Source organism: Physella acuta, unplaced genomic scaffold (genome assembly GCF_028476545.2).
Source record: "Physella acuta isolate Inbredline_101_S28 unplaced genomic scaffold, ASM2847654v3 ptg000357l, whole genome shotgun sequence".
Classification (NCBI taxonomy): domain Eukaryota; kingdom Metazoa; phylum Mollusca; class Gastropoda; family Physidae; genus Physella; species Physella acuta.
In genome coordinates this window covers 9,378-33,077 of record NW_026731876.1, presented here as the reverse complement: position 1 = coordinate 33,077, position 23,700 = coordinate 9,378, and the positions used below count along the sequence as shown (strand labels likewise).

The 23,700-nt window shown below is 35.0% G+C and overlaps 1 protein-coding gene across 3 annotated transcripts; it reads left to right on the top strand.

The window, feature by feature from the left end:
• The first annotated feature begins 5,023 nt into the window (after positions 1-5,023).
• On the top strand, positions 5,024-23,695 carry LOC131941304 (zinc finger SWIM domain-containing protein 8). 3 transcript variants are annotated; one of them, XM_059300498.1, is made up of 25 exons: positions 5,024-5,489; positions 7,183-7,336; positions 7,453-7,547; positions 7,679-7,860; positions 8,033-8,140; positions 8,322-8,403; positions 8,560-8,680; positions 8,843-9,038; positions 9,217-10,455; positions 11,124-11,265; positions 11,735-11,910; positions 12,136-12,322; positions 12,439-12,498; positions 12,635-12,759; positions 12,854-13,025; positions 13,469-13,640; positions 13,754-13,854; positions 14,009-14,198; positions 14,421-14,504; positions 14,584-14,867; positions 15,059-15,354; positions 15,532-15,698; positions 15,822-16,585; positions 16,716-16,893; positions 17,238-23,695. In XM_059300498.1, exons 1-25 carry the CDS (start codon positions 5,318-5,320, stop codon positions 17,452-17,454), a joined length of 5,664 nt encoding a protein of 1,887 aa, XP_059156481.1. In that variant the 5' UTR covers positions 5,024-5,317; the 3' UTR covers positions 17,455-23,695. The 3 variants fall into 3 exon arrangements, with proteins under 3 accessions (XP_059156481.1, XP_059156480.1, XP_059156479.1); XM_059300497.1 differs by having other exon boundaries at positions 12,854-13,085; positions 15,532-15,689; XM_059300496.1 differs by having other exon boundaries at positions 12,854-13,085.
• Positions 23,696-23,700: the final 5 nt, after the last annotated feature.

Below are 23,700 nucleotides of genomic sequence, written 5' to 3'. Positions count from 1 at the left end.
CCTAGGGCGCTAAATAACCTGGCGCCCACACTGGGGGTCATCCATAAATGAAGTCACGCTTTTTTGACGATTCCCCCCCCCCCGGTCACACATCGTCACAAAAAGCCAGAACACCCTCCCTAAAATGCCGTCACACCTCAGCCTACAACCCCCCCCTCCCGTTCAAAATTGCAGTTGAATTTTTCTTTAAAAATCGATATTTTTCCAAAATCTTGTCTGAACTCTGTCGAAATAGAGTATTTTAATCAATTCCTATTGCGATTTATTAAAACAGTTTTCTAAAACGTGAAATAACGGCTAAAATTCGTTTTCTAACATTGCTTTTTAATAATGCTTAAGTGTGATGTCGCACCATCTGAACCCCCCCCCCCCTCATCACACACCGTCACAAAATTACGGACCCCCCTACGAGTGTGACGTCATTTATGGACGACCCCTTCGTCAAAGAAACTGACCTTTCTTTGAAACCTGGGGCGTAAGTTAAGACTCACGATAGTTTACATCATAAAGTTACCATAAAATAGTCGCTTAGTTTAATTCTGCAAACATCACCTGTAGTGTAAAATATAACTTCCGCTTCTTCAAATATTGTCAAATTATTGCTGTTTTCCAATAGAATCTATATAGACAGAAAAAGCCAGGCGTATGTCAGAAAAGCCATGAAGATATTCTAGCTTGAAGTGTGACTCTCCGCCAATGGATTTTAGCTTACCGCTAATTTAATGCTGGGTGTTTTTTATTTTTATAAAGTGAAAGGGTTGACCAATTTTTTGCCAACCACTATTTTGTGAAAGTTATGTGGTATATAGTTTTTCCCCGGCGAAATTAAACATTATAACTCTTAACTATATCAGTTCCTATCTTCATTATGACCAGTGGCGTAGCGAGGTCGGGTGTCACCCGGTGCGGCACTTAATGGTGTCACCCCCCCCCCCCCCCCCAGAGGCGTAGCGACCCTTCCCGGGGACAAACTTTCAAATTTTTTATTTGCACCCCCTCTCAAACTTTCGATTTGCACCCCCCTCAACTTTTCGATTTGCACCCCCCCCCCCCCCTCAAACTTTCAATTTGCACCCCTCAAGTTTTAGATTTGCAGCCCCCTCTCAAACTTTCGATTTGCACCCCCCCCCCCTCAAGTTTTTCTCTATATATTTTGCTATTTTTTTGCCTTGGTGTCACCCCCCTAAATGGTGTCACCCGGTGCGGTCCGCACCCCCGCCCCCCCCCCTCGCTACGCCCCTGATTATGACCATAAACTCCATCCCTGTAGGACTGAAATGCTCTTTTTTAAATATTCAGTCTTTGTAGTTGTCCGCCTTCTGAAAGGGACTGAAAGAAACGATGCAAAAAACATATTGATTTATATACAAAAATGTGTATAAAATTAATAAATGTTTTACAAAGTTAAAATAAACAAGAAAAAAAAATGTGGGTAATCGGAAATTGAAGATGGTACAATTGTAAAATCTAGGTTTAAACTTGTCTATTATAGATCTAGCTATTGATACACTATTAAAAATAATATCTAACAGAGCGGTTAATTATCTCATTACGCTTCAGTCGACTTAAACTACAATAAGCCTATTTGTGCTTCACGTTTGTAACTGGCCAAGTTTACCTAACGAATCATATTTATTAATGAAGTGGAGTGATTTTGTTAGCACCTTAGCGCGTTCAAAACAAGATAAGCGTATCCTCAACAATAAATATAACCTAACATTACATCGAACAGTGACAAAACACTTTTTTTTGCCAGAACATAGATTTCATCCTCCAAAATAAACGTGTTACCGCTATTTTCTCTCGGTCAGGTTAGGAATGACAGAGGGTTAGCTAGGGGAGGGCGGGTGGGGCGGCCGCCCCGGGCGCCGACCCAAATGGGGCGCCAAAATGGGTAGGACCAGCATGAATAACTATATATAGCCTGTATATAAATGGAAGGGGGGGGGGCGAAAAATTGATAGTTCGCCCCGGGCGCCGGAATGTGACGCTACGCCTCTGACACCGGTATGGATGGGCAACCTCTACCCTACACAAAAATAAGATTGACGCGCTCGATAGTCATGGCCACATTTCTATACGAGTGCGAATCTTGGACACTGTATTAGACAACACAATTCAATAGGACACAAAGACATCATTTCGAATTACGAAATACGTGACCAGTGACAGGATCCACAAATGCGATTGACCATCTTGATTGCCGACTGACAATAATTAAAAACGAAAACATAATTGCTGAGAAATGGTGCTAATATAAGCCCATGTGAAAAAATGGTCAGGTCCAGCTTCAATTGAAGGTTAACCTTCTTATAAACAGGCCCTCTCATTGCAAGGGCAAATGAAAATGAGGTAAGCACACGAAAACGGGAAGACATCAGAGAATGGCCTGGGTTGACGCTGATGATAACGTAAGACAATGGAATGGATGAATGGCTCCTCAACGAAGAACCACCAAGACCATGGGACAGAATAACCTTTTTTCCCGTTTGAGAACATTAGCGTTTTTCTTTTTATTAAAGCAAATAATTATTCCGACGATCATTTGGCTTTATTAACTGTATTTTAATGTTGTGCGGCGGTGTTAACATGAAGACATTTGAATCAAAACGCCATTTTTCCCTGTCCCAAGTCACAAAAAGTTATGGCAAACTCAACACAATTCACTATTACAGGCGTTCGAAGCATTTTAACTCGCATATAAAACTACGCATAAACTGAGAGGTGAACTTACTAACAAAACCAAGTAACACATGTTACACAACCAAGTTACGTGTTGAATTAAAAATAATTTGAAATAGGCTAAATACTTTGCCAAAAGAGATCAGGAAATTTGGCGAATAACAATAACATTATCATTAAAATTTTCCAATGACCGTTTCTGGATGCATATCAGGGCGATGAACTATAGGCACTCTGATATACTAAATGAGGAGCCCAAATACATAAGGGCTTACGTGCATTCCAGATAGTTTTCTAAAAAAAAAAAAAAACAACAACACCATTTTGTTCAAATAAAAATGTGCATTGACTGATATTGAAAGTTGATAGTTAATTTTAAATCACTTTGACTCTTTTGCTGGTGATACAATTCAGTGTATAGCTGGAATTGGTAAACGTGAATTTAATTTTTAAAAAGGTGATTGACTAATTTTTTTTTACGAAAAGCACTTTTGCATTTGGGCTCCTCAAATATAGTTCACCCTGATATGCATCCTGTTACGGTGACAACCACGCACACCGCCCTCTCCCCCCCCCCCCCACCCAAATGCTGCCACGTTTGCCTGTGGTATAAAGCCACGGATGTATCTGACTACGGTAGGCCAGCGAGCAAACGACTGCTTCTTTTTTTTACTGCATTTTACTTAAAATACATTGCAATAGTCAATGTTCTGAACAGGGTTTCAATATCAGATAACAAAGTATCCCTTTAATAATTAACTTTTAATATTAAAAAATTAATTTCAAAATGATTTTCAAACATAGTAGGCCTACTGGAAATTGCCAGAGATATGCCATAAGGGGTCGTCCATAAATGACGCCACACTCGTAGGGGGGAGTCCCTAATTTTGTGACGGCGTGTGATGAGGGGGAGGGGGGGGGGTTCAGATGGTGCGACGTCACACTTTTGCATTATAAAAAAGCAATGTTAGAAAACGAAATTTAGACGTTATTTCGCGTTTTAGAAAACTGTTTTAATAAATTGTAATAGTTTAGACAAGATTTTAGAAAAATATAGATGTTAAAAAAAAATTCAACTGCAATTTTGAGGGGGGTTGTAGGCAGAGGCGTAGCGACCCTTCCCGGCGCCCGGGGACATACTTTCAATTTGGCGCCCCCTTGGGAGCAAATTTTCGATTTGCACCCCCCTCGAACTTTTCATTTGCACCCCCCCCCCTCAAACTTTCGATTTGCACCCCCCCTCGAACTTTTCATTTCCACCCCCCCCCTCAAACTTTCAATTTGGCGCCCCCCCTAAGGTCGGCGCCCGGGGACATATGTCCCCCCCGCCCCCCCCCCCCTCGCTACGCTACTGGTTGTAGGCGTCATTTTAGGGGGGGGGGGTCTGGCTTTTTGTGACGATGTGTGATGGAGGGGAGGGAGGAGGTAAAAATCGTCAAAAAAAGCGTGACGTCAATTATGGATGACCCCTTAAGCCTAGAAGCTAATTAATGAACGTAACGAAATGTATTAGGTCTACCAAGGGAGTTAGCCCACCTATATTACACATCTTGCATTTTTGTAGTTCATTTTCTTGTTTGTAAAGAAGTTAATACTTTCCTTAATTTAATTCGAAAAAAAAGGTTGTATGCCTAACAAAACTAAAACTCCATCACCATGGTCTCTTTAAAATTATATAGGCCTATATGTAGGTTAAAACATACAACTATATTAATAACTACATTTATAATAAATTATAGTAAAAGCTTAAGCACTGGTAGATTTCCTTAATAAACTTAATTGCTCAAAGAGGGTGGTACGTTCTGCGCATTTTCTAAATAAACGCTCAGTACAAAGAAAAAACCTATTCTATATCTAGCTTTATTGTCTATATTTCTTTGTGTTAATATTTATCCGATGGTTAAATTCAATTACATTCTTGTACCGTTGGTTATTTTTTTTTCTGGACATTACTAGATCTAGATCTATAACACCACAGATCTATTTATTATTTAAAAAAAAAAACGTAGGCCTACTAGATCTAGGTCTAGGTCTAGACCTAGATCTGTGTTTTATTTTTAAAAATCCGGACTAGATCAAGATTATAGATAAAAAAAAAACGCTTGATTAATCAAGCTTGTAACAGTTTGAAAATAAATTTAGTACATCTAAATTGTACTTCTTTTAAATGATTTGTGTATTCCATATTATTATAATATATTAATATGTGTTTTAAACATAATGTATTGATATTTATACTTTATTCGCACCACTTAGCAAATATGTTAATATTCAGCAAGCAGGCACCGAAAGCTTGATCGGAGAGCCACGGAGTTATCCGACTAGACACGGACGACTTTGTTATTGTTGTATGCTGGGAGAACGAGAATCGACACATATCACCCTATTTGGAAGCAGTTTTGTAAACTAGCTGTCAATTACTTGGACAGCGATGTAACTTTATCTTTTATAAGGATAATATTACAAAGTTTATGAAATTTCAATATGTTGTTCGATTAAGTGCATCTCTCAAAGAACGCCCGAGTCGGTAACGTCTGCTATTTCGATAGGTCGTCGACCAACCCAGTTTTGGTTTGGGCTCGTCGATTAGGCCAGTGACTTCCCCCGCATATTTCCCAATACTTTGTGAGTGATCATGGACTTGATGTTTGAATGGGAATATGAAGGGGATAGGTTTTCATTCGAAGACAGTGACCGATTTGAGGAGGATTCGCTATGTTCTTGGGGAAGTGAGCCCGAAAGTGTATGCAATAACTGGAGGGGTTGGAAAAGACAAAATGGAGGACCCAACGTAGGCATAAACAGGGGTGAGTAACCTACTGTCAGCTGGTCTGATCACTAGACTTAGTAGAATTTTAGTTCAAAAGCTTACTATTCAGCTTTGCATTAATATTTCTTTTTGAGCTGTATTCACTGGTTATACCGACAGTTAGATCTAATACATAAACTCAAATTGTAATACCAGAGTTAAAGCTCATATCTTATTTTCATAATCATTAGCTCCACAGTCGTAACCTAGTTTCAATATAATTCTTTATTGACATTTTTTCATCAAATCTAGGCCAATTACTTATTTTAATAATATCATTTGTTTATGTATGTATCGCCTAACTTCTTTGGAATGGTAATATAAATCAAAAAATGAAAAAAAAAACGACCAAATAGAACATGGGAATCTTAATTATTTGTCAGAATGTCACTATTGATTTTTGTGGGAAAATATTCATAGCCTAACCTAGATTCAAGAAACTAATTATTGTCGGCCTAATATTTTATTGGGGCTAAAATTACACTTAACAAGCTGTTAGCACTGATTTTGATATACTTTTAGATTCTCATTTCAAATTTGCAAGCTATAAAAAGTGATAGGACTATACTGTTTAAATAAGGGGGAAAAGTAGCAGTGTAACAGTTAGCCTGTTTGTAGGCTTGACCTAGGCCTAGAACTGGAAAGTAGGTCAAACATGTAGCACAGTGAGAACAATGAAACCCTGTGTAGAAAAAATTCTCCAGGGGAAACTTAGGCTAAAGTTTAATTGAGGTCACCTGAGAATACATAGTTAAAACCACAAACTTTTGTTTGTACACATTTACAAAGCAATTAAGGATTTACCATTGTTGGGATAATGGCCCATTTATACTTTTCTAATAAAGAAGACACTGTAACTTACCTACAGTAACTGATAACCTCTTGTCTTAAGGGCTTTACCTCACTTATCCTAGGACAAGCTCATTACCATAAGATATTTCAACAGTAATAGTAAACTAACATTACATTTTAATAAATTAGTTTACCAGATTAGATTATAAAGGCTTAATATTGCCCAGTATTTTCCAAAATGGCAAACCACAATGGACTGTTTCAAATTTCAATCACGTTATTGGTTGAAAAGAAAACCATGCTAGTAGCTACTAAAATGATATTAACACTGAAATCAATTCTAAACACTAAATGAGTAATTTGCTACTAGCAACATAGCACTCGTTTATAAGAACATTCCATTGTCAGACACTACCACTTGCAACAGCACTCATTTGTTAGAACATTCCATTGTCGAACACTACTACTTGCAACTGCACTCATTTATTAGAACATTCCATTGTCAGACACTAATAATACTAGCAACAGCAATTATTTATTAGAACATTCCATTGTCAGACACTAATAATACTAGCAACAGCACTCATTTGTTAGAACATTCCATCGTCAGACACTACTACTTGCAACATAGCACTCATTTGTTAGAACATTCCATTGTCAGATACTAGCAACAGCACACATTTGTTAGAACATTCCATTGTCAGACACTAATAATACTAGCAACAGCACTCATTTGTTAGAACATTCCATTGTCAGACACTAATAATACTAGCAACAGTAATCATTTATTAGAACATTCCATTGTTAGACACTACTACTAGCAAAACAGCCCTAGCTCATTGTAACAATGCATTGTGACAGACATGTTTCTCATGCAATGTTATCCATATGATTTTCAGAGCGTCTAGTTACACCTCTGGCTGAGCTTGCTGCAAAAGCTGTTGCATGCTATATACCTTTTGAAGTTGTGGAGCATTATCCAGAACCAATTCCAGAGCCCATACAGTTGCGGATTGCCTTTTGGAGTTTCCCTGAGAGCGAAGAGGATATACGGTATTAAGTTTGTTTTATGGTGTGTGCTATGAGCAAATGTCACCAAGTGCACAGTTAAAAACAAAAAGCTCAATTATAACTGATTATTTAAGTTTTCATTTTAAAAATATTTTCAGATTGTATTCGTGTTTAGCTAATGGAAGTGCTGATGAATTTACTAAGGGTGAACACCTTTATAAAAACAAAAGTGTTAAAGACACCTTGCAAATTGGTAAGCTATTAGAATGTATCTCTTATGGAAAGATCAATCGATTAATAAAACTTTTCAGAAACATTAAAAAAATGAATTGCGATCAAAAAGCTTTAAATAATTTACAAAAATCTTTTTTCTCCCCCATAAAGGTTTCCATTTGAGTGCTACAGTAGTCACCACACAAAATGCAGCCCAAGGCCAAAGTAAAGGTTCATTCAACGTGGCTGTTGTTTTTGATCGTAGGAGGATTTCATCATGCACTTGTACATGTGGAAGCTTTGCATCATGGTGTTCGCACATTGTGGCTCTTTGTTTGTTTAGAATACACCAGGTTTTAACATTTTTAAAAATTTGATGTAGTTTTATTATAGTTTATCTGCCCTTTTTTTTCAACTTTTATTGATTAAAATTAATTTTTTGCTTCTTTTATTATTATTTTAGTTGACCTAGATGAAGATTGCTACCTGCATATAAAAAGTAATTATATATTATTTACTCTTCAGGCTAGCTCAGTCTGTCTACGAGCTCCAGTATCTGAGTCATTATCTCGACTACGCAGAGATCAGTTACAGAAATTTGCTCAGTACCTTATTAGTGAACTGCCGCAACAGGTTTGTTTTGGTGGCAATACTATTTGTATCTTTCCCAATTTAGTACTTTTAGATCTGACTTATCCACTTGTTGCATTGAAAGTATTATTAAAATTAAATTCCAAATAATATTTCTTTTAAAAAAAATATGTACCTAATAGTTGTACTGGCTTTAATCTCTTTAAAAATATTTTTTGTTTAGATTCTACCTACAGCACAGCAAATTTTGGATGAGTTGCTCTCTTCACAAGAAACAGCAATGAATACTGTATGTGGTGCCCCAGGTAATTTTCCATCATTGTGCAGTTTTATTTCTCTGAAATAGTATGGTAAAATGTTTTCACTGTGCTTTTTAAAAATTTGTCATTATTTAGGCTCTAGCAATGTTAAAAACACTATTGAATTTGCTTAAAGTAACTGTTTTGTATGTTTTTTTTTAGATCCAACTGCTGGTCCATCTGCTAGTGAGCAAACATCATGGTCATTGGATGAATCAACACTTCATACTAACATAAAAAAGACCCTTGTCAAATTCTGTATACCAGCACCTATAGTGTTTAGGTGTGTTTTCAGTTATAACATTAACATTTTTTTTTAATTACTATCAATTATTTTCTATTTCTTTTACAATAAGCTACATTTATATCTCATACATTGGTATTCATTAGTTTATTACAGCTAACAATAGAAATGAACTTAACAAAATATTTGATTTGGTTCCAGCGATGTAAATTATCTGAGTGCAAGTGCACCACCTGCAGCTACAGAATGGCAAAGTTTGTTGAGACCTCTAAGGGGGAGGGAGCCTGAAGGCATGTGGAATCTGCTATCTATAGTGAGAGAGATGTTTCGTCGGCATGACAGTAATTCTGTACCTTTGCTGGAAATACTCACAGATGAAGTCCTTCAATGTGAACAGGTAAGTGCAAATATTCCTTTATAAAGTCAACAGTTTCTTTTTGTAAACCAAATTTTTAAAACATTTAGCATTTTGGTATAGACTATTGTGGTTTTAATTGTAATTCTATTGTACAACTATTAGAAATAGTTAATCTAAGCACTGTGGATATTGAAAGGGCTATTTTTTTGTTTTACAGATTCTTATATGGTGGTTCTCTACAAAAGTGTCACCCTGTAACAATGCAACTGTAATTCACTGCAGTCGAAGTGGTAATTCTGCAAATGCAACACAGAATGCTGCTTCCAGTCTGTGTGATGAGATTGTCACCCTATGGAGACTTGCTGCGCTCAACCCAAAGCTTTCACCTAGCCAGAGACAAGACATGGTAGAAAAGTTTAGAGACTGGCATATCAGCACCATTGAGAAAGTACGTAAAGCTCGGAGCAACAACTCTAGCACCTCAGCCACTGGAATAAAGAAAGGAGATGTGGAAATTTTCCCTGGATTTAAGCCAGCCATTGAGGCTTGTGCTTTAACCTGGGATGACTATCCTATCCCTGGAATAACATACTCTGCTAAAGATGGTTCTAGATTTGTCTATCATTTTAGCTCAAAATCTCATGACAGTGAAAGTAAAAAGCCATCTCGTGTGCAGCCAGTTACTATATGTTCGCAAGATATTATAAGCACGGATAACCCTAACAGAAATCTTGCTCATTCCCAACGATCTCAGGACATCAATATTGGACGTGGACGTTCTTCTGATTGCCGTCCACCTTTGCCAAATCGGCGTGACTCTGGACAAGATGGAGCCATGAGTTCAGGCTCAGAAGGATTTTGTGAGCCTGAAAGAGGCTTCAGAGATTCAGATTCAAGTGGTGATTACAAGGGTACACACTCAAGAAGTAATTCTTTTGAAGAAGTTGACTCCCCTCACAGTTTTAATCACAAGTCATCCATTCCGAATACTTCACAATTATCAAACATCATTAGACCAATATCATTATCCAACAAACAGCATTCTCTAGAAATTGATGTATTTGATGAACATTTAGCTGAATTTGATGCTGGTGTTGGTGATTTGGCTCCCATCATCAACCAAAAGCATCCTCACATGCCACCCTTACTAGGAGCTTGTGCTTTTTCCACATCTATAAAATCAGGACCCTGTACAACTACTACAACTACTACTGCTGTTGCAAATGCTTCATCTAGTCTTCAAGTTTCCTCAGGGTTAAATTCTCAAGCATTGCCAACAGATCAACCCTCCCAGCCTGGAAGTAAGCAGCCATCTAATGTGGTCATGGAGCCAGATGAATACCAAATGTATTTTTATGACACAAAATCAAAATCTAACCTGGACGGTAAAAGGAAAGATAAATCTGATGAGCCAAATGTTTTTGCAGGCTTGAAAAATGCTGAAAGTATACAAGATGTAAGTTTTTTTTATTTTCTTTCATATTTTTGATAAAGAATCAGTTTTAAATAACTTTTTAAATTATATAAAAATTAAGGCATATACTTTCATAAACGTTGTATTTTACTTTAAACATTCAGTTTTCTAAATAGAATATAAAGAATCTTTTAGTCAATTTTAATGAAATGTAATCAAAAGACAAACATTTTAAAAATAATCTAATATGTTAGAGTATCTTCAATGTCTTTTCTTTTATATATTTTTGTCAAAAAACTTGTTTGTTATTTAATACTAAAACACATAGTTTTAAAATGTATAACATTTTTTGCACAATTTATGGAAAAGTAATTTATCTTTTTGAAAGTTTAATCAAACTTGCTCTCCGAGCATCTTTGCAGAAACACTTCTTAAACTTAAATACTTCATCACATTTGTACAGCCTATAATTTTTAATAATTGTTTCCTAAACAAAAACTGTTAAAACAATTTTCAAAGAAAGCCTGTTACATTCATTATTTGCTATGATTAGCATCATAGATGATAACTATTTATTAAATCTATTCTTTGATAAGAAATAATTTCTTCTTACTTATTTTCCTGAATGAAGCTATAAAGTACCTGTCAATTCAGTGTATTTACCGTATGTTTTTATAGTTGTAAACAAGTTTTAATAAAAAATTCTACAGATCTTGTTTGCTCGTGCTGAAGCTCTCCATGCCCATGGCCATACAAAAGAAGCTTGTCGTCTTGCTCAACGCTTAGCTGAAGAGATGCTTGATAATCCTCCAGACTTGCTTGCAGAGTCTGCTAGTGCACCATCTCCTAAATGTAGGATTTAAATTAGATTTTCTTTTTTAATCAAGCATTTCTTTGTTTTACTTGATTTACTTTGGTTTTAAATTACTTTACTTTGTAAGAAAACCATATTTCCATTAGTCAAATTAAACTTGATAGGGAATTTATTGCACTGTCTCACATTCTCTTACTTGCTATATTACTGAACCTTGATAAGATATGTAACCTTTAGGCAACTTATTTAAAAAAGGCAACATTATTATGTATGTTAGTAAACTAAGTCCAATCTCCAATTTTTGCTTAAGCAAATATTTCACAAATAAGAATCTCTGCTCTTAAAGCAAGATATTATTTCATTCATCATCTTCTTTTCTTTTTCTGCCCAAGACACATGGGGCAGCATACTTCATTTAGTGATATATTTTACTTTTTTTCTCTTTTTGTACATATTTCACAAACATTTAATTTTCAAATGTAACTTCAATGACTGATATTGTTACAGCAAAGAAAAAGAAGGCTCTCACCAACATTAGTATGCTAGCCAGTGCTCTGTTGTCAAAGGCTTCCTTTTTGAGCAGTGTATTGTGTGAAGATGAAGAATGCCACCATCTTGCGTTCCAGATTGGCATGTTTGGTATGGAGTTAGCCAGACCACCGGCATCAAACAAAGCTATAGAGGTACACACCATACAATATTGACCTTCAAAAAAGGCTTGCAGTAAAAAAATTTAACCTGCTAGACCCTCTGAAGAAAGCCCCTTGGAATTTATCATAAATATTATTACTGTATTATGATTAGAATTAATAATAATAAATATGTATTTTATTTTGCTAGTAAGGTTCAAAGTTACCGTGACTTTATTAAGATAAAAATTGTTAACATTTTTAACCATTCGATTGTAGGTAAAGTTAGCTCATCAAGAATCAGAGTTGCTCCAGCTTTTGAAAAAAATACCTTTGGGAGTGCAAGAAATGTCAGAAATTCGAAGCCGCGCAGAGCAGTTACGTGATGGAACCTTGAAATCCAGAGGAGAGGCTCTACTGCCCCTTAGTCTTGCCACTTTTATATTTGACACTTTATGTATACCTGGTAATCTTTTTTACAATAACAGAATATCATTACAGAAACTTAAGTAATTTTATTGTTATGGCTGTTTGTTTACACACTTTTTTGTTCCAGCTGTTTACACACTTTTTTTGTTCCAGCTAATATGATGTACACTCAAGATGAAAAACTTGGGTTTGAAGCTGCTGTGACTGCATTAGGTAAATACCATTTACATAGATATTAAATAAATTACATTATTTACATTTATTTTTACAACTGGCTAACAAAATCAGCAAGTATATGTACTTTATGTTGTATTAAAAACATGATAATAAGGAAACATTTTGCATAAAGGTATGAAGGCCAACATAGCGGAGGCAGATCACCCATTGTTGTGTGAAAGCACAAGAAGACAGCGAGGAGAACTGGCTATCTCCATGTTGGTTCACTACAAAGATGATCAAATCAAGCTAAGCAAAGTGAGTTCAAAGATTTTTATACACAGACTTGGAAACTTAAAATTTCTTCTGATTAGACAGATGTAAAAAATGCACTATTTAATAACTTCTTTAGATCATGGACAAGCTGTTGGATAAAGAGGTCCACCAGCAGTACAAAGCTCCCAGTCTAATCAACTACCTATCTGGTCATAAACAACCTGCCTCCTCACATAATGCTTCTGGAGCTAACTCAAGCAGTGGTCATCACAGGGATGGGAACAATGTTGCTGGACACAGATCTCATGGTAACAGGAGAGATTTTGATAAACATATAGCTCCAGGAGCTATGGGGGCCGCTGTTGCAGGTAGGTGGGGAAGGGGGGAGGGTTTGATTTGTTGATGGTGGAATGTTAGCATGGGTTGCCAGACCTTCTAGTTAGGACAGTGGAATGTCAAATATTGTCAATACAATTGAATAAGAATTCAGATGTTTGTATGTCTTATTATAGACGCACCCTGTTGACTAGACATTAGCAGAAATGTTTTGGTAGTGGGGAGGTTTTATATGTGATTGTTATCTATGTTGGGACAGTTTAGGTGAGATGTAAGTTGCTGTATTTTGTGTGTGGAATCATTGGAATTTTTCTCTAGTTTTGTTAGGTTTCAACCGCTTATCACTGATACATTATGATATGCTTTAATATTTCCAGTTGTTTACAGTAGGATTAATTTTTCTTGTGTAATAAAGGTCCAAGTGCAGACACACCTCGTACAGAAAGAGGAGTCTGGCGTAATGGAGATGAGCGTCCAGATTCAGGAACAGGTACAGACAATACATCTACTCCGATAGCTGCATCAGCAAATACAACTCCAAACTGTGGAGCAAGACCAAAGACAACATTTTCCATGAGGTACACTAGGTGAGAAATACAATTGATTACTTTAAAACTTTTAAATTAATCCTATTTAAATATTAAATGTTACATTTTTAAGTTGGAATACATAGTTTTAAATGCTGATTTTTTTGCCACAGTGGACGGGACACAGATAGTTCAGCCATGGAGGAAGAAGATGACTTAAAAGCTCTAGAGGCCAAAATCAGATGTATGGGCATGAAAAAGAAACCATCTCAAGGTATTGTTTTGGTATTGTTTTGAATTTAGATTGGTTTTTCATTATTGAAATTAGTGAACATTGAAAAGACTGATCATTCCTCAATTAAGAAATTTTTAAATTTTTTGCTAATTTTATAGCCTTAATCCTTATCTTATTATTTCCTCTAATGAAGGAATGGCAAGTATTGACAGCAGTGCTCCAGAAACCACTTCAAGTGACAACTCTCCCACCTTGATACGAAGAAACTTTGGTAAACATCAGGGCCCTGGAAGTGACAGTGGAAGTAGTGGAGAGAGTGACTCTCTAGGCTCTAGTAGCAGTGGAGACAAAGGGGGAAGGGCATTGCCTAGAGATAATGAAAGGTCAATATTTGATACATTCTAGTTATAACTAATAGTTAGCTCTGTCCCATTCCTTTACCCTCCTTCATTTATAGCTTGAAAGTTGATTCTTGGAAATATAAGTTAATTTTGAAAACCCATTACCCTACTTTACTGCATCAATCAAAATCATTTAAACTTATATTAAAAATGTTATATTAAAAATGATGTATAAAGTATTAAATTTGTAAAACAACCCCACAGCCCCCCAAGTCCATATTTGAATCGCATGATGCTGCCACAAGCTCTTATGGACTCCAGGAATCAAGTCAGTGCCAAGACTCTCAGGTAAACTATTTGCTTAATAAACTGCTTAATAATACTGTATTTGAAATATATTATAAATTTTTTCCTCTTTTCTTTTTAGATATAAAGGAAGACAACGAGTTATGCCTACAGTCCCTAATCAGCCAAGTGAAGCAGGATTCCACTTTATGTTTGAACTAGCTAAAACTGTATTACAAAAGGCAGGTGGCTCGTCCTCCACCTCCTTGTTTACACAACCTTCAAGTAACACTAGCCATGCTGGGCCTCATAGAAACCTGCATTTATGTGCATTCCAGATAGGCTTGTATGCATTAGGGCTTAGTAATTGTGTGACTCCCAACTGGCTGTCTAGGACTTACTCTTCTCATGTTTCATGGATCACAGGTAATACAACTTTACATATCTAATATTTATATGAATACACATTTGAGCAGCAAAGTGCTAATCTGGCTTTAATGTCAGCCTTAACAGTCTTGCCTTTGCTAATAATTGCCCTTAAAGTTAAATTGACTGGTTTATTGTCTAGTAACATTGAAGAGGGAATGTATTACCTCATTGTATGATGAATTAAACAGGTCAAGCAACTGAAATAGGCAGTGCAGCCATTAGAATGATAATTGATACCTGGGAGGGCCACCTGACACCACCAGAAGCTGCCTCTTTAGCTGACAGAGCTTCCAGAGGGCGGGATCCTAACATGGTCAGAGTTGCTGCAGAGCTGGCACTTTCTTGTCTGCCACATGCTCATGCCCTCAACCCTTCAGAAGTGCAGAGGGCCTTGTATCAGTGTAAAGAACAAAGTAGAGACATGTTGGAGAAAGCGTGTCTGGCTGTTGAAACAGCTGCTGAAGGTGGTGGAGTTTTCCCAGAAGTGAGTCATCTGTATTTTAGGGTTCTATAGTTTAGTAATAATATTTTGTAACAATATTATTATATAGATACAATTTGTTTAAGTTTGTTAGTGATAATTTTGATTAATATAAGCAATCCTTATTATTTTTAGTTTTTTTCTGTCTCTAATTTTATTTTGGTAACAACTGATCACTAGGTTCTCTTTGATGTTGCTCGCCATTGGTATGAGTTGTCAGAAGAAGCCAGCCAAAATTCCCCAGACTCTGTAGATGGCAGTGACAGTAGCAGCCATACACTGAGAGCTAGAAGAGAGTCTGGAAGCCCTGCCTCCCTCACAGACCCTGGGTCATCCAGGTTTGTATGGTAACTAGTACTTTTTTATATTGTAATTTGCTGCAGCATACTCAGGCATTGTTAGCTTGAAATCACTTTGTATATTTTATGAAGTGATCTACACAAACTACACATTTTTAATTTCTATTTCAGTAGTGACAGAGCCAGCCCAAATGCAGGAAATTCCTTGGTACATTACAGCAATATAACAGTCCCAGTTCACAATAGTCAGTCCCCACCACATACCCAACAACAGATGGTCAACCCTGTATGTTCATCCCCTCAACTTATTCAGTCACAATCTCCCCACCTGCCCCCTCAAACTGTTGTATTACTGCCAGCACCTAATGCTGGACCCCCTCAACTGGCTGGCCATTACATTCAGCCTTACAGCTACGTACAACAAGTGACCACATCAGGCCCACCTCCTGGTCCCTTCCCACACCACCACTTCCAGCATACGCCACCACATCATGCCCTCCATAACCATGGGATCCACCCGCATGCATATGTTGCTTCATACACTTACCCTGGACAGCCTGCTTTCACAACTCTGCCACCCAATATATACCATACAGGGAGTGCCCCTCACTTGCGCTCCATGCCACCCACTGTCCAGGTATTCACTACTCAGCCCCATCCTGCCATGCATGCTATGCACCCTGTTGAGGTGGTGACCACAAGTCCCCCAACAGGCAGTCCATCCATGAATTCTACAGTAGCTATTCCTCAAATGCAACCCAACACACACAATCAGATGCAGTTAAATTACCTGATGGCTGCATTTCGCACTGGCATGCTTGCTATGGAGACCCTGTCACGTAAAGTTCATGATGACAGACCACAGACTAAATATGCTCGTAACCCACCATATGGAGAAGATGTGAAATGGCTTCTGGGTGTTGCCATCAAACTTGGTATGTTAGCCAGCTACCTTATTATTAAAAATTAGTAAAAAAAAAGAAAATAAAGTAGTATCATATTAAATAAAAAATGTACTAAAAAACAGTTAGACCTTTTTTACAATAAAATAATTCTTTGCTTCAGGCACAACATTCCTACAGCAGTTTTGTGCTAGTGCAGTGAATGCAGTTGTCAGTCCCTTCATTCTATATGATCTGGCAATGGAGGCTGCCCGTTTCCTAGCTCGCAACAACCTTACTCATGTCCCAACACACCTTAGATCAAATATACTCAACTCTTTGTTCCAGAAATGCTTGCAGATGTAAGTAATAGCTGACATTTATAATGGTTGAAAATTTAATTTTTAGCATTTCATATTGATTGATATCTGCATTTGGTTTGCCTAAATTTATGTTTTTACTAGAGTGCAAGGAAGTATTATTACAATTAAAAAACGTATCTAAATTTTACACTCTTTAATAAAACGTTTTTTTAAAAGTACAAAAAATATTTTTTTGCCAATGCAAAATTCATGTAGAATAAAGATTTATTGAAAAGTATTAGAATAGGTTTTATTTTGTAAATAGACTTAAGTTAATCTTGAGCTTTATTTTTAAATCTTTAACTGTTTCTTGTATATACAAGTTGAATAATTTCTTATTTAAGGTTTATACAGTGTGCTCACCAGCGGATACACCATATCAACAATGCTGATTATGATGAATTTGTAAGCATTGTTTGCAATGCCAGGAATGCATTTTATCTGGCGCCAGGGGGCATTGTCCAGTTTAATGAACTACTTCAAAGTCTACGCAGGTCCAAATCATGTCGCAAAGAGCTTTGGCAGAGAATTGTTAATGGTCTTGCAAGTGGAACTGTTTGATGGTACTTTTTTTAGGGTTCCATTATAGCAGTAATATTTTTTATTCTATTATTTATTATTCATTCACTTGATATATGTGCCCTTAATACTATTTATAAAGTGTTGTAAGAAAAAAAATTATATTGAATATGCATTTTTAAAATATCTTGAGAAATAGTTCTATAAAAATGAATCAAGCAAAAATGAATTTTTAAAACTTTCTTTGATTATTTTCTAAAAAAATTTTTAAACCTTAAAAATCCTTTTCTTTGAATGAATTTAGCTTGATCTAGAAATACATTTTTGTTGAACTATTTCTTTTTTTACCAATTCAGATGCCATAAAAATATTATAATACTTGGGAGTTTTATTTATTATAACCTTTTAACTTATTCTTAAAAAAATAATTTTCCAATGTAATATTGCTTTTACTCATTTTTTATCCATGTTTAATCACTTTTAATATTAAAAAAAATTGATATCCTTAAACTTCAGGTCATAGAGCCATATATTTCAAAGGCTTAAATTCACACAAAAGTAATTGTTGCTATAGCTGAAAGCATACATTAATTTTAAGCAATCAGCCATCTTTTCATTGAGTAACAATTGCTTAAAGTGTAGGTGAAACCTATATCTTCCTCACTCTCAATGCTTTATCTAATACATTTATTCATTGTTGTTAAACAGTTGTGGGGTGGGATGAAAATAATGTTGATGAACGTCTTGTATGTGTAGTGGTGGTGAAATCATCTATTTTGTCTAAGTATATTTTTTTGTATATGAAAGAGGTGACCACTCAACATCATGCTGACTAGTATTTATTGAAAGCATATTTCTCTACAAGTTAAAGATCACAGGGATAATTAACTTATTTAAATACTGACAATTATTATGTAAGAGTAATACAATTGTTCTGAGACTTTAAATACATGACTGTACTGGAGTAGTGTGTAGCTATGAGTGTCGGTCAATCTATTTGTATGAAATATGTGTTGTTGAACAGAAATCTTAGCCTTAGAAATATATATTGGTGTGTAATATGTATATTTGTCCTAGTTTATCTATTTATTATTTGTGTAAAATTTGATTAGATTATTTATTGTCATACTGTTATAAAGAAGTTTTGTACCCTCTCACCCCTATAGAGAATCTGTGAAACAGTATTTCTTTCACAATCAGGGATTATTAGAAGAGCTATTTATTTTTAACTTCAGTTGTGGTAACTGTTGTACTGCCAGATTTTTAGCTACAGTACTAGAAACTGGTAGAAAATTGAAGGACATATTAAAAAACTGCTTTTTAAATTACAAAAAAATATGTATTATATTACAGATTTGAATTTTATTACAAAACCTTTTAAGCTTTGTGTATTTTAAACTCAGTTTTTACATAATTGAATGTATTTATCTATATTTTTTCTCAACTGCACCCTAAAATCTTGATTTTTTAGATGTAACTTTGTGAAGTCTTCTGACTGCTCATGCTGATGGCATGACTACCTCATGTTCTACATGCAGGAGTGTCCACATACTGACATTCATTATTATCTAATATGTTCTGGGATAAATAATGGATCTGTCATTCATTTTATAGATTTTAAACTGTAAATAGAATTAAGACAAATTAAGCCTATATAGGCTACTGGTGTATACATATTTATTGTGAGTGGTCTAATAAATCAACATTTTAAAACTGTTTTTAAGCATAAAATATGTTACATTTGAAAAACTGTAAACATGATCATAACGTAACGGTAAAAACTTGAGATTTTCTTGCATCACATTTACTTCAGGCTTTAAGAATATTAAATACATGTCAGACAAGGGCCTTATGTAGTATAAAACTAATTCATCCGTTTTTTGTATTGGTCAACAGTGATGCATTTGAAGTCAATTAAAATAAAACATATTGAAGTAGAAAACGCTATCGTAAAGTTAGTCTTGATGATGTAAACTATGTCCATTATGAATACTTTTAACACTATACTGCTTTTAAACTGATAAAACAGCCCTTAAACACATATTGAAGCCAACAGACCATCTGGTTTCACTGTCCTTATTTAAATACTTATTTAACCTGCCTAGTTAAATTATTGAAGCCAACAGACCATCTGGTTTCGCTGTTCTTTTTTAAATTATTGACAGTTTATATGCTAGCCCAATATTTGCCCAACTTTTTAATCCTATTTACCCTTTTCCATGATTGTCATTGTCTAAGCGTGTACCCCTTTTATATAGCCATGTATAATATTTATTCACTTGAACCTTGATCCTAGGAATTAGCCCATATTTATTTAGAGTCCTACTAAAAGACTGTGTGGTGACACTAACAATTCCTGTATCCATTTGGTGTTACCTTGCATCTTTTGTTCACTTTTGGACAGTCACAATGTAAAATAAACCTTAAAATCTCTCCATTGATTATTTATTTATGCAATGATTGTAGACCATGTCCATTGAGGCTTCACTTAGATTCACTAGTTTTCTTTAGCAGTATTCCTCTATGCATCAACTTCATAATTAACCCAAGTCCTCATTGACTTCTCTTTTTAAACAGCTACAATGTAATTTTAAACATACATTTAATGTTATTATAACCAACACATTTTAAACATTTTTATCTCTGCTCTTTTTAAATAGCTAACCAACAGTATTTAATATATACAGCTAACTCAAATATTGTGCAACCATTTTAATTTTAATTTATATTTCCATTGAATATTGTTTTTAAACTTTATTTTAGGTATGAAATAGTTTAAAAAAAAAAAGACATTCTTTTATTGAAATTATTTTATGTATATTCCAGCAGAAGTGGACATTTCTGTTTGTATTAAACCATTGCTTTTTACCATGTATGTACATATCCATCGTTAAAATACTACTGCTATTCCCATTAGTAGGAATTTTGAGTAATGTTTTTTTCTCTAATTACCCGGCTAAATTAAAAACCACACATACTGCTCTTCTATATTACGTGACTTTAAGTAATCACTCTGTTGAACATTTTAGATATACTAAAATTTGCCATTTTTTGATGAAATAATTCTTCAAGTATTTGTACAAAACTTTTTTAGCATTATTACTACACTTGCGTCGGTACCATCTGTTTTGGATTGATTCATTACTACCTAAGAATGGCTCTTTAACTTGATGAAGTTTGGTAATATTTAGAAGCAATCCACTTTATAAACGTTTTAGTAAGCTAAACACATTTTTATAATATTTGACCCTTTTAATATTTTACTTTTCTTTTGAAAATAACTTTTATAAATGCTCTAAGCTCTTTCTATGGTGGATTTAATTGTGTGAATATTTGACACAGTGTCATGATCTCAATGAAATGAAATTGCACTCAATATTGTGTAGCTGAAATGTTTTCAATCACCACCACCACCACCCCCATCAAATTGACACCATCTCATCACTTGTAACTTTGATAATTCACTATGGCATACAATGACTAACATACATTGATTGATGAATATCATTTTGACTAAGCAATGGAGCAACTAAGATTACCACCTGTTTATCATGTTGCCTTTTAGCATCATTTTTCATTGTAAAACTAAACTGACTTGTAAATAGCATAACATCAAACCATTGTAAATCTTTCATATTATCTATCTCTTTACATATGTGCTTCTTAAAGAAATTCACTTAAATTTGTAAAAAAAAAAACCAACAGATTATATTATTATGTATCATGGTGTTGACAAAAAGAAAGAGGAATATTGCTGCGGATTGTTGTTGAATGATGCCACATTCATGTCCTGTTCATTTGCCCACCTCTAATCACTTTTATATATCCTTGATCTTGCAAATTTCTATTGGAAAGTTTGACTTCAGTCTTTAGCCATCTATCTTGAAAAGATTGAATGTGTTGCACTTGCTATGAAGCCAAGTCCCTTAATCTGGTTGTGTCAAAACATTTGCTTTTGTGGACATTTGTTTTTGGTTGCTGCACCAGCATTTTCTCTAGACTGTCTGTCACTACTTTGATTAGAAAAATCACACTGTCAACCTGTCTTTTCTCCTGTGGCTAAGTGTGTTCTCATCAGTTTTCTCCAAGGACCAGCAAGGCTAAGCTTCATGAGTTTGTGTCTTCAGGTCTGTTATGTTGTTAACTTTTTCCCCTGTGTACAGACAACTATGTACCTTTTTTCCTCCATGATAAACCTGTTGATCTTTCTCTGGTAGAAAATAAGAGCCAGAACGCTGCACAGAGAAATCAAAAGTGTATACAAGTATGTTTAAAAGTCTAACTAAGTAACAAAGACTAAGAAATTATTAAATATAGTAAAACCTGGTGCCATCCTTGTTCTTTTACACATAGTTATATATTTTTTCCTTGTTGGTTTTATTATAAAGATTAGCATTTATGTTAATTTTTAGGGAATTTTAATGCTTTGTTGTGCTTTTTAAAATTATGTACTTGGGATTTATTAACTTACAATGCCCTATTCATCAAAATGATTTGAAAAATATGTGAATGAAAATACCTTTTAAAGCTTGACTATTTATGATTCTCTGGAGAGGAATAACTTTACTGTTTCTCAGAATTTATTTTAAACAATGTAGGTTCATGATTAATACTATGGCATTAAACAATTTATAAAATTGTAAACTGCTATTTCAAAATAAAGTTTTATGCTTGTAGGCTGACCCTTCAGAAGAAAAGTAAAATTGTAGTGTTAAGCGGACTATTTGAAAGCCTAAGTGAAATTTTTGGCCAACCATTTCCCTCTCAGCATTGCCACAATCCCAAATGTTTTCATGTTATTTATTTCCTCATGACTGGCCAACCCTTCCTATTGTTTCCTCTTGATGTTTCCACTTGAGTTCATTTGGTGTTAGTCCCACATCACACCAGAGCTGTACAATATGTCTTGCTAGCTTGGGCATCTGTCTTAGCTGGTCGTGGTTTACAATTCTAAAGGGGAGTGGACATTTTACTTACATTAATGTGTACTTTCAAAATGTATTTTACATTTTTACTTACTATTAAGGAACTCTCTTCTTAAAAGGCTTTTCTCTTCTATCATCAGGTAAAAACTATTATAATCTTGTAGATTGAATTCCATCCTTATTAAAAAAAGTTTAATGCTTTGAAGAGTTAAACAATGAACTTTCTTGTTACCTGGTACTAGACTTTAAAACAAACTCTAGACTTTGCCCAAATTAAAAGAATATATTTTGTAATTGATAGAAATTGAGATTTAATGAACTGTCTTAAAGTATATATTGTATTTAATAATATTATATTGAAACTATCCTTTAAAAAAAAGCTATAACATTTTTTTTTCTCTCTGGGCATTTAGTCATTGCATTAGCTTGTAGATGTTTAAAAAACCTAGAAAGAAGTGCGATCTATTTATGCTTTGTTATGCTGAGTTTGAGCAGTAGCTGTAAAGTTCATCTCTGTGACAACATGAGAGACAGCTGTATGTTGATACTTGCTCCTTAAAGGTAGAAAACAAAATCAGCTGTTGTCTCATGCTTTCTTGTCTTTCAGGCACAGATTTTTTTATTTCTTCAAATATGACTTTAAGCCAAACTCTGCACCTTATCTGTGGTATTTTTGTTTCAATAACATATTTTACCATTTAAAACAATGACTTGGTAATGGTTTTAATTTTTAGTAGGTGTTGATGATGATGGGAATAGTAAACCGCAGTAAATCAGTGCTTTAATTTTTTCAAATAGGATTCATAGTTGTACAACAGAAAATTTTTCCCTGTAGGTGTGTTTGACTAATGAAATGGACACAACAAACTCTTTGTATTCTGTTAGAGCAATACATCAGTTTTCAGAGTCTTAAGATCATGCTAGACTCCCGTGAAGCATTAAAACAAAACTACCTCCAAATCTGGAGACGCCCATCAGGTGTCGAAGATTTTCCTATTGTGATGCTTTAACAAGTCCAACCATCAAACACTGAAATCTGTCCTTCTACCTCGTCCTCTCTCCCCCTCTTAACCTAACTGCAGGCTGCCACAGTTGTCTAGAGCTCTGGTGTGTTGTGTGTGTTTTGATGTTCATCATGTACCCCAGTCTCATTACCCTAACATTCATAACCAATTATATGCCCTACAAAGCCCCCTTGAAAGAAGAAAAAAAAATTAGGGGCTATAGTTTCTTTAGCCTGTTTTGAACTGATTTTTTTTTTATAATCATAATTCATTGTGGTATTTTAATGGTTTTCATTTATATTTTACTTTGCATCCTCTTGTCTTTGTAATTCTTCATTAAAGTTCTCAGGCTAAAAGTG

What these genes read in the sequence shown, in the direction of transcription:
- LOC131941304 (XM_059300496.1), top strand. Translation starts at nt 5,318, where the DNA reads ATGGACTTGATGTTTGAATGGGAATATGAAGGGGATAGGTTTTCATTC. An exon ending in GTTTGTTTAGAATACACCAG is followed by an intron (nt 7,861 to 8,032) that starts GTTTTAACATTT and finishes TTTACTCTTCAG; the next exon opens with GCTAGCTCAGTCTGTCTACG. An exon ending in CATCAAACAAAGCTATAGAG is followed by an intron (nt 11,911 to 12,135) that starts GTACACACCATA and finishes ATTCGATTGTAG; the next exon opens with GTAAAGTTAGCTCATCAAGA.